General features: G+C 40.8%; 1 protein-coding gene across 1 annotated transcript in view; it reads right to left on the bottom strand.

Annotated features, from left to right (window-relative positions):
- CEP95 (centrosomal protein 95) overlaps positions 1-12,722 on the bottom strand; it is a 31,683-nt gene extending 18,961 nt beyond the window's left edge. Inside the window, exons 1-5 of the mRNA XM_063120011.1 lie at positions 12,632-12,722; positions 8,871-8,999; positions 6,795-6,902; positions 3,892-4,005; positions 959-1,067 (exon numbers count right to left, since the gene is read on the bottom strand). Coding sequence (XP_062976081.1) covers positions 959-1,067; positions 3,892-4,005; positions 6,795-6,902; positions 8,871-8,999; positions 12,632-12,653 — 482 coding nt within the window. The 5' untranslated portion in view covers positions 12,654-12,722. The remainder of the gene's footprint in view (positions 1-958; positions 1,068-3,891; positions 4,006-6,794; positions 6,903-8,870; positions 9,000-12,631) is intronic.
- Positions 12,723-17,092: the final 4,370 nt, after the last annotated feature.

The following is a 17,092-nucleotide window of genomic DNA, read 5'->3' as shown; positions in this document are numbered from 1 at the left end:
ATGCCCTGTTAACCTCCAAACTAGACTACTATAATGGGGCTGCCTCTGAAGACAGTTCAGAAGCTACAGCTGGTGCAAGATGTGGCCACCCAGGTATTGGGGGGGGGGGGGCTCAGAAAATCTGAATGCATAACTCCAATTTTGTTTCAGCTGCACAGTCTAGCAATATCTTTCTGGGTCTAATTCTAAGTTCTGGTCTTAACTTTTAAAGCCCCTTAGTGAGAGAGTGCCTTCACCCATGCCACCCTGTCTGTATTCTAATATCTCTTCTCAAGTGACTGCCATTCAGATCAGTGAGACTGGCGTGAACTTCTTGGTGGTGGGCCCAAGTACTCCAACGGAGTTACACTTTGCCTCCTTCTACTGCAGCATTTAAGTGGGCCTTGAAGACCTTCCTCTTCAAGGGCCATCTTTGATCGATACCCTTAGCTTATCTCAGCAGAACTGCTTCACAAAGTAATTCTGCACAACGGTTCCAAATGCGGTCACATTTACATTGTACCTCACCTTTCACTTTTCTGTACATTACATTCGGAGGACTTAGCTCTAAAAGCGGCTTGAAAACACTTTAAATGAATAAATAAAATAGAAGCTTTCTACAGATGAAGGAATAGATTCAACACAATACCTCGTATTCAATGCAATACAGGAAGCTATGCTAGTGAGAGATGCTACATCTCACAGCTTTAGCCAACTAGTTGTTCTCAACAGTGCCAAGGAGTGTTGGCACTGTTCAGATCAACTTTTGGTCTTAAAATTAAAGAGCTGCTAATTTGCTACTTAATTCAGCCTTACGCAATCTGATATCCTCCAGATATGTTGGACTACAACTCCCATAAATGGCCAATTGATTTGATCATCACCTGGGCAACAAGGGGACACCCTACTATGATTTACATGCATGGTACTAATATGTTAAGCACTACGTAGTGAAGGAGTTGGCAACTACTTGCCTTACCCCACAGCTGATGGTAACTTCAGGGAGGGAACCGGTGCCTCCTGGCCATCTTCTTGTTCTTCCAGACAAGCACTCTGGACTTTATCTTTCGTCATCAGGTTAAGAACATCTGTTTAGAAACACTATTATGAATAAAAAACTAGGTAGTTCTCTGCCTGCTGCAAGAATGAAATTTACAAAACATCCCACCCTCTTCGTCCTACACATCTACACTGGCAGCTCTGCCAGCATATGACAAGCACAGCAAAATCTTATTGTTTCATACTTTACTACTGGCACAGTGGCTTCTAATGTTCCATCGTCTATTTATGTAAGGAGTGCTAATTCAGGATCACCCTATACCAGCTATTTCATCCTTTTATATCTGACAGGTTAGATCACCTTGGAATGAGCATTTGTTAATAAAAAATCAATTGTTTGTTATCACATTTAAGGTTGTTTTCCATAGAAAAGAAAGAAATGGTTTCTGTTAAAAGGACGTTCAGCTAAAGGGACCTTCAGGTTAAAGGGACCATTAAGTTCCCAGTCAGGACCAGTGGTGCTGAAAATGCAAGACTGAACCAAATGTTTTATCACTTTTGCTGACTGATGTGGAAAAGAATTACACTTATGGTGTAGCTTAGTAGTAGAATATAAGTACTGAATGTAAAAAGGTCCCAGTTTCAGGCTCCAACATCTCCAAGGCTGTATCTAGTGCATTACATCCTGTCAATTGTTTTCTTATGCTCATTGTCTGTCACTTGTAAACCTCATCCGTCATCTATTATGCAGAACAGAGCTTGTTATACGTTTAATATTACAAATTCAAGGTTGTTATTGTTATGTTTGGAAAAACTCAATCAAAACTTTTTAAAAAGAAAAGAAAAGAAAAAGCTCTAAGCATTTTAATGACCTGGCTGCACGTATCGACAATTCCAGGATTGTTTAACCCAGGAATTACTGATAACAAATGGGGGAAGGCAAACATGCTACCTCCCATGCACTCGTCACTTCCTCTTTCAAAACAACCCATGAACACCCAGTTCCTGGGTTGTTTAGAGCTCACTCAACAAACCATGGGTTAACTTTGGGTTGTCTAACTCCTAAACAACCCAGAATTTCTGGGTTCAGATGTCATGATAACAACGTAGGAATCCAAGTGGAAGTGACGAACATGCAGAAGGCAACCCAATAGATTGTTGTTACATTCGGTTTCTACTACATAATTATGCAAGTAAAAAAAACATGCAGAGAGGCAGTCCTGGTAGCTGTTCTTCAGGAAACTCAAAGGGGTTTATACATGGCTCCTAGGAAATCTCCCAATCAGACCCTTATAGGGTTTCCAAAGAATTCATTCCTACAGTCCTAGCTAAGGGCAAAGCCACATATTATAAAGAACTTTGGTCTATCACCAAAAGAGGGCAGGCTTGCCTCCTTCCTCATCTGTAATGTCTAGCCCAACTGACCTTGTGTTGCGAAGTCACACTGTTGTACATTTCTCCAGGAAATATACAACATTGCAAAATGGGGGGAAATGAACTACAAGTGCGAAAAGAAGGAAAACCCCGTAGGGGAGTAAAAAATAAGCAAAAGGCAAGGGCGGAACCAAGGAATCTTCTACAATAATATTATTAGTAAAAGGTTTATTAAAGTGCCAGGTGCCTAGACAAGTCTATAAATACAGTTGCAATTTTGAGAAAGTGCTATGGATGATTAGATCACTTCCGCATATACACCGAGAGAGAAAGCAACACCCCTACCACACCAACCCCCACCCTGATCTACTATGGATGAAAGCTAGATGCTGCAAAATTAAAACAGAGCCTCTTAAATTTGCATGTTTATTACCTGGTGTAAGATCCCCCCTGCAAAAACTCCATAAAACTAAAGCTTACATTGATGTCTGTAGACTGCATGCTAAAAATCACAATGCAGGTGCTTGCCAGTGCCGTTATGGTACAAAAACATGAATCCAAAGCAATGATCCTCATGGTCCTTCAAGATTTGTACACGGGATGCAAATAAAACCACTATCAAATCACAGAACACGTCTGTGGATGCAGAGGTGACTTATGATTTGATACTGATTCCAGGGATAATCACTTGTAAAAATCACAAAGATCCCTTAAGGATCTTTGGCTCAATTCTATGTTTTTGCACCATGGCAGCACTGGAAAGCACCAGATCCATGATTTTTATGGTTCAGTCTATACAGACAGATATTATCTGTAATTTGATGGTAGCTTTGTAAGGATTCCATGGAAAAATGGTTAGGGTTAGGAGAAAGTGGGTGGCATGGGACATGGACACATACACACACACACACACAGAGGGACACAGGGTAAAAGAGAAAGAAGGCATATGCACATACACACACCCATACATGTTGAATCCACTAAAATGGATCCTCTAGTTTTTCCATGGAATCCTTACAAAGCTACCATCAAATTACTTTCTTTCTCCTCATCATCACCACCCTGGTTGCTCTATTCTCCCCCCACCCCACCCCCAATTCCCCTGGCAACTCTGCTCTCCCTCCTTCCATGTGGAGCTCAGATCATTCTGGGAAACTGAAGATGGCAGGCAGCTGGTGGACAGCACTTCATTTTGCAGCATGTCTTGTAAAATGTTATCAGGGGCGGGGGACTTTGGGGTGCTGACGAAGACATCTGTGGATGCTATGGGGCTGATGCTTTTAGTGGCAGCCAGTTTTCCTTTGTAACATATAGTTCCAACCTGACTGTACTTTCAAATCAGTGGAAGTCACATTGGTGTATAATGTCCTTTTCTTTTCAACAATGTTCCCCACCAACACCCTTGTGGGTATAAAGCAACACAAGACCATACAAGTAAAACAAGGTTGAAAGGAATATAAGCCCATACAAATAAAAAAAAATAGAATATTCTTTCACCATAGAAGTAGCATATGCCATTTACTATGCCCTTTCTCTCACCGCCATCCTGAGAAGCAGTCTCACTGATTTCTTCTGTAAGGTATTCAAGCAAGCCATCAAATATTTCCAAGAGATTTTTAATGGACTCCTTATTGCCTTTCACGATGTTCTCACCTTAACAGAAATCTACGTTAATAACTTGGCAGAGAAGGGAAAGGCACGAACGGTGTATGCCTTTTACACAACAGGGCTAATGATGGATGAGGCTGGAGTACAAGCACATGCCTCAACTCCCACTTAAATTGGCATCCCTTAAACTGAAGCAATTCTTGCTATGTAGCATAGACTTTCCCAACCTGACGCCCAGCAGATGTGTTGTGCTACAATGCTCATAATTGCCATTTAGCATGCTGACTGTTGATTATAGGAGTTGTAGTCCAACACATAGGTTCTATATTGGGGGCAGCTAGTATAGTAGATAGCTCTCCATTGGGATGCTCATTACAATTAATGAAAGCTTATCTTGACCCTGAAAGACAAACATGTAGCAAGAGAAACCCCTGAAGAGGCAGTTTCCTTTCCAACCTGCTTTTTGAATTTGGAAGCACTTAGAAAGCATTTAAGGACACTCTATGTGGCACTGGACTGAAAGAGAAACTCCCAAAGTCATTCCAATAATTACATCACAGGGTCATGGACCTTAAATCAGCGATGGGGAACATTTAGCCATCCAGATGTTACTGCATCACAACTCCCATCATACCTCACCATTAGCTATGCTGGTTAGAACTGATAGAAGTTGCAGTCCAACAACATCTGGAGGGCCACACATCCCCCACCTTGCCTTAAATGAAAGGCAAGGGCAGAAGCAGGGGATGCTAACTCTGTTGCTTCGTTTGATCAGCTAGCTGAAAATCCAGCCCACTGTGGGTACAGCATCCATTCCTATAGATTAATCAGGACCGAGTTCCCCACCACCATGTAGGTGCATTTGCTTCGCCAGGAGAGGAAGGACTGTTTCTGACTTACCTTTGGCACCCTGGTGCTAAAGATAGTGCTTCCCTGAAATTGTCCAGGTTTCAAAACAGAGACTACCCCTACTCCTTGTTTTTCCTGCTGCCTGAGATGTTTTTCAGTAACTAAGATCCTAAAGCATTGTATTTATGTCCTGCAGAGATTAGATACTGCCCCTGAATGAGCTAGCTCCACTACGAAAATTGACAAATTCTGGTGAGAAGTCAATGTTTTTACAATTACAAACAGTATGGGGATGGATCCAGATTTAGGCTCATGCAACTGGGCTGGTGGAAGCATATGTCCCGTCCCACTTCTCCCCACAGTAGCCCCCTCCAGCCCCCTAAAAATGCTACAGAGAGGGGGCGGTGTCAGGGGATGCTGCTGAATGGATTGAGCTGAAAATTGATTGAAGCCATCTCCATGTGCAGAGTCTTTCCGTCCATAGAAGACAGATCCTGGATCCAACCCAGGTACTGCCTCACTTAATACTAAGGCAACCAGGCACATGCTACAGGAGTGTCAGTTGGCACCATCTAAGTTTTGCTTAAAACATTTATTTGTAACTACAGTTTAGTTCAGACTGCCAGCTCTCACTTTGTTAGCTAAAAACATTTTTAATTACTGAAAAATAAAATAACATCATTAGTATCATCATCATGGCCAGGTGCAAGTGCCAGCATAGTTACACCTACCTAAACCCCTATGTATATAAACCGAAAAGAATGACTTCCCATGAGAATGTGTTTGTTTTGTGAACCGCTTTCAGCACAATGCATTGTGGAAAATGAGGTATACAAATAAATTGACTATGATTATGCAGGTTTTTGTCAATGTTTAGCATTACAATTTGTTCATTTATTACTGCGTTGCTAAAGCAGCTCACATTCACATAGAGGACAGTGTAAAAATTTCTTCCTTGTTGCAAAGGTAAAGCAAAGCACTTCCCCACCACCACACTGGCTGAATCTGACCAGATTTTAGCTGAGCTAACATGATAGAGGCTGCTATACTATAAAGGTCTTCAGGATAAACACTTCTCAAATGGTTTTGGTTGTTTATGAAGGTATAACTTTAGCCCCAAAACATTGATCAGTGATAACAATGGTGTTGCTAGTTGTATACAACCACAATTAACTTTGCATCAGCTATCTTCATTTCCAAAGCCATTGTTTTAAAATCTATACAGCAGATCAAGGTTGCAATCCTATACCCACTTACCTGGGAGTAAGCCCCACTGAACTCAATGTGGGTGATGGGACAAATTGGGCATAAGTACTTTGTAGTCTAATCCCGTGCTTGTGTAATCTGAAGCAAGTCAAATTGTTTTCAATGACCCTTACTCTCAAACAAGGAAGAACAGGATTGCAGCCTTAAAAACAAACACATAAGTTCTTCACATTGCAGATTCAGACCTTCATGCAACCAACATGAATGCATTCTTGCTGACCACAATCAGAAATGTAGCTCCACTAACTCTAAACAACAAAGAGTCTTGTGGCACCTTAAAGACTAATAGCTTTATTATGGTATAAACTTTTGTGGACTATAGCAGGCTTCATCAAATGCATGATGTGGAATGAGCTCCCCAGAGAGGTCCGCCTGGTGTCTACACTGTACTCCTTTCATCGCCAGCTGAAGACCTTTTTATTCTCTCAGTATTTTAACTTAAATTTTACTGTTCTAATTCTATATTTTAATCTTATATCAATTTCTGCTGCGTGGTTTTATCCTGGTTGTGCTTTTTATACTGTATTTTGTATTTGTGTTTTTAGACAATTGGTTGTTTTATTATGGTTTTAATTTTTGTGAACCGCCCAAAGAGCTTTGGCTATTGGGCAATATAAAAACGTAATAAATAAATAAAATGATACATCTGATGAAGTTAACAGTGCTCACAAAAGATAATAAATGCATTTTCCCAACAAGCTTAAATTAAGGGTACCCACCAGTTATATGTGATAAGCTGACCTGCAAGTAGTCCAACGCCAAAGAATCTATTATTGCCTGAACATTATGTGCATCATCTTCTTGGCAACTAGGTATGGCTATGAAATCTATAAAATAATGGAATTACATCATACAATTACTGCAAAGAACAGTATTCTGAACACACCATAGAATTGAGCTACTACTTGTGTAATCTGAGAACAAGTCTGCACAGATCATTTCATATAAGTAAATTTGTAGAAGCATGTATAACAGCAGATTGACACATCGGAACTCTGAAATCTTATTACATGCACTGTTGTAAATATATAAATACTGAAGTGGAACTTACATTCACTTTCCCAGGTATTTTGTGATTGGAGCTTTAAATAAAAGACAGTTCTGTCAAAACTGTTGAAATTGTCTACACAGATCCAGCATAAATTGCTATGGCTGCAATCCTATACGTGTCTACTCAGATATAAACCCCATAGTTGGGAGACTGTTGGAAATGTGAAGAACAAGAAGGAACTTTTTACCATATGTGGTGGTCATGTAAAAAAACAAAATCTTTTTGGACTCAGATCCATTTGTCAATGCAAAAAAAAAAATTAAAAACAAATCTACAAATGAAACCAGAAACATTCTTGTTGGGACTTATGGATGATCAACTTAAAGAAAAAGGAGGAGCGTTGCTTTTGTACATGACAACAGCTGCCAGACTATTCTACGCGCAATAATGGAAAAATACACAAGTACCATCAACGGAGGAATGGCTGCTTAAGGTTTTGGAGATGGCGGAAATGGCCAAACTTATGGCATTAGTAAGAGAAAACTCAACAACCTCGTTTGTATTGGACTGGAGACCTCTGATAGAGTATATACAAGAGTTGCAAAAGAATGATGTATTTGTTTGTGTTTTTTACATATAATCTGTGGCCTTAATACACAACACTGGGCTGGCTAAAGTGAAGTTAACTGATAGCCTATACATCTGACATGAAGATTGCCTCAAATGGAACATGGCCTTATATGTTTTGCATATGTGTTTTATTAGATGTATTGTGTTGTTAGTTAAGTGATGTTTTGTTATGCTTTTTTTCTTTGCTTCTCTTTTTTTCTATTCTTTTGTAGAAAACAATAAAATTATTAAAAGCAACAAAAAAAAAGATATAAATCCCATAGGGTTCAGTGGCACTTACTCCCAGGTAAATGTCTATAAGATTGCAGATATTAGTTATCAATCAGCATAGACACAATGCTATCCTGAAAGAGCCTTTCAACGTTCCAGATATGGAGGGTAGGGAGGAAATATTTGGGAGGGGAATGGGCTAGAAGAATATCCAAAGCTGGTCTGAGATTAGTTCAGAATTTAAAATTGATTCACTTTTTACTTCTGGCTCCTAAATTTAGAATATATAGAATCATAGAATAGCAGAGTTGGAAGGGGCCTACAAGGCCATCGAGTCCAACCCCCTGCTCAATGCAGGAATCCACCCTAAAGCATCCCTGACAGATGGTTGTCCAGCTGCCTCTTGAAGGCCTCTAGTGTGGCAGAGCCCACAACCTCCCTAGGTAACTGATTCCATTGTCGTACTGCTCTAATGTCGTAATGACATTTCCTGATGTCCAGCTGGACTCTGGCTTCCTTTAACTTGAGCCCGTTATTCCGTGTCCTGCACTCTGGGAAGATCGAGAAGAGATCCTGGCCCTCCTCTGTGTGACAACCTTTTAAGTATTTGAAGAGTGCTATCATTTCTCCCCTCAATCTTCTCTTCTCCAGGCTAAACATGCCCAGTTCTTTCAGTCTTTCTTCATAGGGCTTTGTTCCCAGACCCCTGATCATCCTGGTTGCCCTCCTCTGAACACGCTCCAGCTTGTCTATATTTTCCTGTATATTTAGTTACAACTAGGGGAGCTGACCTTTTAAAAAAATTGTAAATGTATTCCCAGTACGTTATTAAAAATTCTTAGAAACAGACCATATATTGCCCATGTACATTCAACTGTACTCAGTACATTACTATACGTTACAAATGTGCATACAGACAATTATCTCAGAAATATAATAAACAGTAAGATGCCTTCATTCTTACCTGGCACTCTTTCTCCCAGTATGGACTCATAAAGGTGAATAAATACTTTAGCTCCACAGTCGGAGAGATTATTAACATGCAGATCAATGTTACATTTTGTCAGAAGATCATTGGCAACATTGACCCATTCTACATTAAAATAAAGAGGAGAAACGTTATGGTTTTGCAAATCTACAGGATGTGTTTGCGTTTGCATGAAGAGAGGTGCAGAACCCTCTACCAAGGGCTCCAAATAGGACTTTAAATACTTTCTGATCTGCATTAAAACAGAAATCTGCAGTATTTACTGAATGAACAAACTAGGGTCCAAAATTGCCATTTATCAATCACTAATAACTACTACAATAATCTTCAGAAACTAACTGCACAATCCTATTAATGTCTACTCAGAAGTTCTATGGAGTTCAATGAGGCTTACTCCCAGATAAGTGGGTATAGGATTGCAGCCTAAACTGGCAGCCCTATTCCTTTATAACTATTTCTGTAGTCAATGATGCGTAAACCTCCTCACTGATCTTAGCTGAAAAAATAACATTTAGAGGCCAAGATCAATCACTTGTGGACATATCAAGGTTAGCAAAATTAAACTGACAAAAAAAAATATTCTACAATAATTTTCAGGAATCATTATGCAATCTACCACTATATTTATAAAATACTAGCCTGAAATGTAACATTTATTTCATGCGTCAGCCAGGTATGGCTAGTGGAAGGATCACCTCAACTGCATGATGTCAAAGTTAAAGAAAGACTCTACACTTTCAATTATCTGGCTCAATACCTACAGGCTTATTTTGGTACTTGAAAGGATTGCTAGAAAGAAAAAACAACAAGAGATGATTGTGCTGTTTTCTTTAGATGCATGTCATCCATAGGTAAGGATCTGACTTTTCTTTCATCTTTGTCTTGCCAATATTTCTTTGAACACAAGTCCTTTGGTTAGGAACAGTGGATTGGATCTAATAGTGTTGTTCCACTAATGCAACTATTCTACTTTTTGAAGAAACCCCATTTTTATCCCTGCAAAGGGGTCAAATCCAGTACTTTGATTCCACTTGCACAACCTGTTGCACAATTCATTATGACTTCAGGACATTATGTGTTGCTTCTGCTAGTTGTGCTAGTGGTTGCACAACCACTAATGGAACAGCACCAACTCTTGCGATTTTTCTGCTAGCATAATGTTGGATAGAATGAAATATAATTTTATATTAATGTGTTTAACACCTATCATATTGTTGATACAATGTACTGCAGCAGAAGAGGACTAGAACACATTTTGATGACTGATAAAGGTTGCAATGCCACTGTGACTTATATAAATAAGGCTTCTGTGGGAACGATTTTAATATAGTCTGCCAGTTTTGCTACCACACCTTGAGAGGCTTTTCAACCATTTCTACTTTCTGTACTAACAAACTGTACTAATATCAAAATGCTATTACAACAATTTCGTAACAAAGAACACTGAGACAGTTCTTGGGTAGCATGTTGCAAATTTTCCCGTTTGGCCACCCTCCAAGTTTGTGAAAGGAGATGCAAGCAACAGATCACACATTGCAATGTCAAACAGTACCTTAGACAAGTGCCAAGTGAGAAAGCCAAGAGAAAAACCTAGGAAAGCATTATACATAAATTTTCTTAGAACAGGAGTTCTTCACAGTGCAATCCTAGGTGACCCAGAATATAATGTACCTTCCTTATTTTGTATATTCGTCACTTATCTTATAAACCACCTTTCCCTAATGTAGTAACATCCAGATATTTTGGACTTCAATTCCCATCAGTATCAACCATCATGGTCAATGGTCAGGAATGCTGGGAGTTGTAGTCCTAAACATCTGGACAACAGCAGGTGTGAAATGGCTGTCATAAACAATAGCCTCTCTTGAAAAGGGGTATTTTGGCAAATTCTGTCCTTGAAAAAGCCACATGGCTGAACATTTTCCCATTTCAAACCATTTTGGATATTTTGTCCTCTAACCAAAGGAAGTTTAACCGGAGTATGCATGTCACCAACAGAACAGAACAGCTTGACAGCAAAGCTACAAGTTTAGATATTTTGAAGGGGGCACTAGTCATTCAGCAGTTTAAATTTCTCTTTCCGTATCCCAGTTTTATGTATAGGCAATTTTTTAATTTTACGAGAACAACTAATGCCTTGCTAGTAAAACAAAATAAGGCCCAATTAATGCTGCCTTTAGAACAGAGTGTATATTCATAGAAAAGTTAGTGAACAGACACACAGCTACCTTTTCCCACAATGTCACTTTTGTACAGCAAATAGATTGCTCCTGGGAAAATTAGTAGTGTGGACCAACTCAAAGCTTTATTGAACATTCTGTAGGTTGCCTGCTTATTAAAATCCTATCTACACTACAATGCTACAACCAATTTTATATCATTAACTGCCATGGGTCGTACTCCCATCCTCCTGCAGAAATATCTCTTGGTGAGATACTTCTGCAGTTAAAAATCCCTAGTACCCTCTTCCTCTATAGAACTACAATCCATAGCATTCCTTGTGAAGAGAGATTGACTGATAAACCAGTTTATGTTTACAGAATGGAGATACTCTAAAACAGTAGTTTTCTGTTTAAACCCTACCCCACAACTTGCTCAAACTTGAAAGCACATATGCATACTCAGGTCTAACTCTAACACTGCTGCTCCTCTGGAAATACGCTGGATGGTAATTCAATTTCTGAGAACACTAAATCAGCACAAGTATCTCCTAATTAAACAGAGAGCAGATAGTGTTGTTTATACATATTTAAAATAATTTCTAAAGGTACAAGTTAAAGGGCAAACATGCATTCAAATTAAAGGCCTAATGTAAAATGCTAACACAATAAAGAAATAACCTAAAAAGTTTGGCAACTGGGGATTCAAAGAGAACAAGAATGGCTCAGGACTACTTTTTGGCTAAAATGCAAAACAAATTGAATAGTACATAAGAAATCAAAAGGTATGCTTAAATGTAGAATGTTCCCAAACAGGGCCATATATGACTTATTACCCCCCCCCCCAAAAAAAGTGGGTGGGAATGTCTTGCCTTAGAAGCAAAACATTTGATCAGGTGTTCAGTTATCTGAATACCACTGTATTGAGCAAGGAAATCTTGTATTTATTGTAGGAACTCAGTTTAAACAGCCATACAACCAGATTCTTTTTTTAACTGCAAGTCTATACAGAGGACCGAGACATTTCAAAGCTACCTCTGTCAAATGCAGCCAAGAGGCAAGATTTATTTATTTTTAATCACTCACCAGGCCCAAAAAACAGTGAAACTGTGTGGCACAGTTATATGGGTTCAAATAAAAAGGAGTCCAAAAAACCAAAAAGATTTACTATAGTATAAGCCTCCACTGACAAGGATCCAGTCAATAAGGTGCCCAGATGGCTGTGGGGGTTTGGTGTAATAAACCAACAGAACTAGTTGCCTGATAGGTTATATATCCGGAGGCTACAAATTAACATCATTTCTCCAGGATTAGGCATACTATTTTGGACCAATTTCTAGAGTATTACCGGCGTTAGTCTATAATCTTGTGGCATCTTAAACTCATTTATTCCGCCTAAGTTTTATACCAAAATAAATGTAATAGCCATTAAGATGCCACAAGACTATGGATTTACACCAAGGAACCCCACCCCATTGGCATCAATGTGCAAAGAAAGCGGGAAACAGAAATTTGGACCCCCGTTGGGGGGTTGAATCCCTCCGCCCTCGCCCCCCGAAATCATGGGTCTCCGCCCACCTCTCTCCTCAGCGCTGCCCATTTCACGATTCCGCTTTTACGACGCGGAGACAACTTCCGTCTGCAACCGATACCAACAAACCCCAATGAACTACCCGTCCCCCTCAGCGAAACCCCGAGGAGATTTAAACGTTTGGCCGCTCCACGGCCTTCTACGCTGCGATTGGCTAGACAAAAGCGGAAAAGGCGGGACTTCCTCTTGCCCTCTCCTCATGGATTCGTAATGCCTCTCTCGTCACTCCCCCCTCCCTTCTGTCGTTAACCTAGTTCCGGCTCGCTGTTCTACTTGTCAAGCGTTGGGAGCTTGTTTATTTTCAGCCTGGTCTGGTTGCCATGGGGACGGAGCCGGGTGACGGGGGAATGAATGGCGTGTTTCTTAGGAAGGCGCCAAGGCGAAATAGAGCGCCGCGCGCAACGCAGCGCTCTGAGCGGGAACACAGCTCTTTTTATTATAGATTCCTGTTCTGATATCTGGAATATATTTATATATAATTTATATATAATTTATATTATATTATAGTAGATATATCCAGAAAATATGTCTATTATAATAGCTTCGTGTTTTGTTATAAGGAAATATAAATATAATATAAATTACATATAAATATATTCCAGATAAAACACGAGGCTACAATAACAGGAGCTCCGCTTCCGATCAAGGCCCTGCAATATAACACACACACACAAATACATATAATGTTTATTATGTTTTTCCTGCCCTTCCTCCGGAGACCAGCCTGCATAATTATCTCCCCCTCCCGTTTGATACAACAATTTCATGAGGCAGTTTAGACAGAGAGCGACTGGCCCAAGGTCATCCACTACAAGCTTTGTGGCTGACGGCCAAATTAGACGAGACGGGGAAGGCACGTGTTAGTCTTGTTCACGAATAAAGCTGGGTGCGGGTCTATACGGCGGAGCAATGCCTGGATTCAACGCCAGGGATTTCAGGCAGCAGAGCCTTTTGTCAGTGTTGGAGGATGTGAAGCGACTAAAGAAAACGGAATCCACTAGCCGACGATATCGGCAGCTTTCACCCACATCTGAGATTAAAGGAGCCGGCGTGGATCTAGCTCGGACAGAATGTGGCTCCTCCGGGCAGACTTGAGAGCTTCTCTCTCATTCTGCTTATGAACGCTTGGCTATGGGTTAGCAGGCGAGGGGATTAGTGTAATGGGCAGGGGGAAAGGCGAGACTAGGACGTTGGGCGATAGTGTCAGGTGTCGAGCCCAGCAACAGCACTGCAAGGTCAGCAAACACGGGAACCTTGACGTGGAGAATTTTGGAAGGGAACGGCTGAGTATTTGTTCCTGGAAATGGAAGTTTTTTTGAGCGTTTTGTCCGTGGAGACGTCTGTGTGTTTTATTGTTTTAATTTAAACGAGTTTGTACAAGAGCATTTTAGAGAGTATAAAATCTTTGTCTGTCTCTACATATTCATCCTTGGAATGGGAAGATATGGCTCACACCTGGACTAGTTTATGTGCCACAGTGCCCATAGTAACTCCAAGTACCCAAGCTTGGGATAGGAGTGGGAAGTGTGGATGTCTAACTCAACAATATGGTGATGCCATAACAACCATCTGGACAACCATCCGTCAGGTATACTTTAGGGCGGATTCCTGCACTGAGCGGGGGTGGGGGGTAGACTCCATGGCCTTATAGGCCCCTTCCCACTATACTATTCTATGATTCTATGAACTGACCTCCCCATTTCTGAGTTTTTAAGGGTTAGGGTTTGTAGTAGTGTAGATTGGTCCTGCACATAGAAAGTGCTGTTTGTAGCTGCAGAACTCAGAATCCCACTGGAATATTTATGGAGAAACATAAAGGTCCTGTGGGAAATCTGATAATTGCTGTACTGTTACTTGACTTTGTGGCTTGCTGTTTGTGTGAGTATTCCTTAAACACTTAGTGCTTTCAATGTTTCCAATCCTCATTTTTCCTGCACAAAAATAAGTGTGCCTTTTATGTTACCACCTTGTTTCCACTGATGGTCTTTTCCCCCTTTGTTTTAATGTGGGAGCAGAATAGTGTGGTCTTATGCCAGGTGTCTGACTTACATGTACCTCCATTTGCCACAGTTAGCATGGGTCTGTGGTAATGACATTATTGCCTACTGTGATGGTTTGCTGCTGCTGGCACCAGGACTTTCTATGCATCTGCAGTGATTCCTTGTGCTGCATTTATTTGGTCCCTGATATTCTGGGACTGTGTTGTGTGCTGTCATCTATAATCTAGGGCTGTTTTGGGGACTGAATTATTTCTATGGGTGGAGATAACAGTAGGGATGCAGGCAGCAGGGGACTCAGCAAGGCTCTCTAGGAAGTGCCTCCAATGGGGAAGCAGCATCCAGGGGACTCAGCACTGCTATCGCCGATTAAATGAAATCTCCGATTGGAGATAACAGTGGGGATGCCTCCAAGGGTGGATTTGGAATCTCTGTGGGCCTGGAAGTTCCATACCTCTTCACTCTAGATATATGCATTGTTACAAGGTAGCTACTGTGAGCAGTACTGACTCCATTTTGAAAAACCCCAAAACCCCACCTGCAGACTGAGAGCATTCACAAAAGGCCTGGGTCAAGTAACCATTTCCTGATAGACTGCTTCAAATGCATTCCCCAGAGACAAAGGTAGGGGTAAAACAAAGCAGAATATGATTGCTGGATGGCAAGAGTCATACCTGGTCATACACATGCTAATGTAGCCCTGTTGCTGAACTCCAGGCTGCATCAAGTACAGCCATCATCCCAAATCACCCTCTTTTGTTCCCATAGTAAGTAGATCTTTAGATAAGATCATACAAAAACCCTCAGGTTTGGGGGGGGGGAGAGAAAGGAGGCTAGCTCTCCTTTCTCTTGAACCAGAAACACAGAGCATACTACAGATTCCAGCTTGCGAGAGCAAGCTGCCATGGGTGAGTGCTTTGCCTCCCTGTATTCTTTTCCTCTTCACCTAAGACCAGGAGTTGCAACGCTCCCCACTTCTGGTCTACAGGAAAGGGCTGCAGCCCAAGGAAAGGTATATTGCCTTTAAAGATTCCCTCTACTCTTTCCCTTGCTATCTCTGTGTGTATGCTCTTAAGTCTATTTTACAGTCTGGAAACTGCTTCTAAGCCTCTACTTGCTCAGCTAATTTCCCCCAAAATAGCTTGTGCTTTTGTATCTGTTTCAACCTCAATAAATGTGCCGTTGTGGCATTATCCCCTTCAGTGCTGTAAGTTTCTTGCGTAAGAATCGCTTACTTAGCTACAGATGCTCTATTGCCAATGTCAAAAGATTCCTTATAAGCGGGTGTAACTCTTATTAGAATGTGTGCAAGTTTGTACACAGGTCTAATGAGAGCACATCATGTAACAGCATTCTGTTTTCCCCCATCTTCTGCTGTGTATACCTAGTATTGTCTATGCTTCCCACAATGTTACTGGTGGTGTACCTATCCCTGTTTCATGTTATTACATTAGCAAAAACCAAATAAATCACAGTTACTTTTCTTTCTTTGCTCAATTCCCTTTTCTAGACACTGCACAGAGAAACAAAATGTGGGTCTGTTCTCTCATGGTACATCACTACTGGTTTTTTTTATTTACAATATTTATATACCACTCCCTATCCGAAGATTTTGGAGCGGTGAACAAATAGAATAAAAGCACCATTAAAATTACATTTTTAAAAGAACAAAGTTCAGATAAAATCACAGCCAGTCTTTCAGGGACACTGTTGCTGAAATGTATAGTAGCTAACATGAGGTTAAGCATGACTATGCAGAAGATTACAGACGGCCTGATCATGCAAGGGATGTGGGAACAGACAGTATAGGACTGCAGTTAGATTCCCTTGTGCCAGTCTGAAAGGCCTAACCTAGGATTGGGCTTCTCAGAGGATAGCTATATATTTTTTCTGGCAGCGTTCTTATGCTTTTAACAGATTTGCATAACAGACAGAAATTCAGCAGAATCACATTTTCTCAACGATTAGGGTGGGGGGAAATCTATGGAAGATAGTCCCTATCTTCAAAAAGGGCAAAAAGGAGGAACCTGGGAACTACAGACCAGTCAGTCTGACATTCATCCCTGGGAAAATTCTGGAGCAAATTATAAAGAATTCAATCTGTAAACACCTTGAAATCAATGCGGTGATCACTAGAAGCCAACATGGATTTGTCAAGAACAAGTCCTGTCAGACTAATTTGATCTCATTTTTTGATCGGGTAACCTCCCTTGTGGACTGTGGGAATGCTGTGGATGTCATATATCTTGACTTCAGCAAAGCTTTTGACAAAGTGCCACATGATATTCTGATTAACAAACTAGCTAAAAGTGGGCTAGATGGAACAACTATTAGGTGGATTCACAGTTGGCTACAGAATCGGACTCAAAGAGTACTTATCAATAGAACTTTCTCAAACTGGGAAGAGGCAACGAGTGGGGTGCCGCAGGGCTCAGTCCTGGGCCCAGTGCT

The sequence above is a fragment of the Elgaria multicarinata genome, chromosome 3 (genome assembly GCF_023053635.1).
Source record: "Elgaria multicarinata webbii isolate HBS135686 ecotype San Diego chromosome 3, rElgMul1.1.pri, whole genome shotgun sequence".
NCBI lineage: Eukaryota > Metazoa > Chordata > Lepidosauria > Squamata > Anguidae > Elgaria > Elgaria multicarinata.
This window is presented reverse-complemented; position numbering and strand designations above follow the sequence as displayed.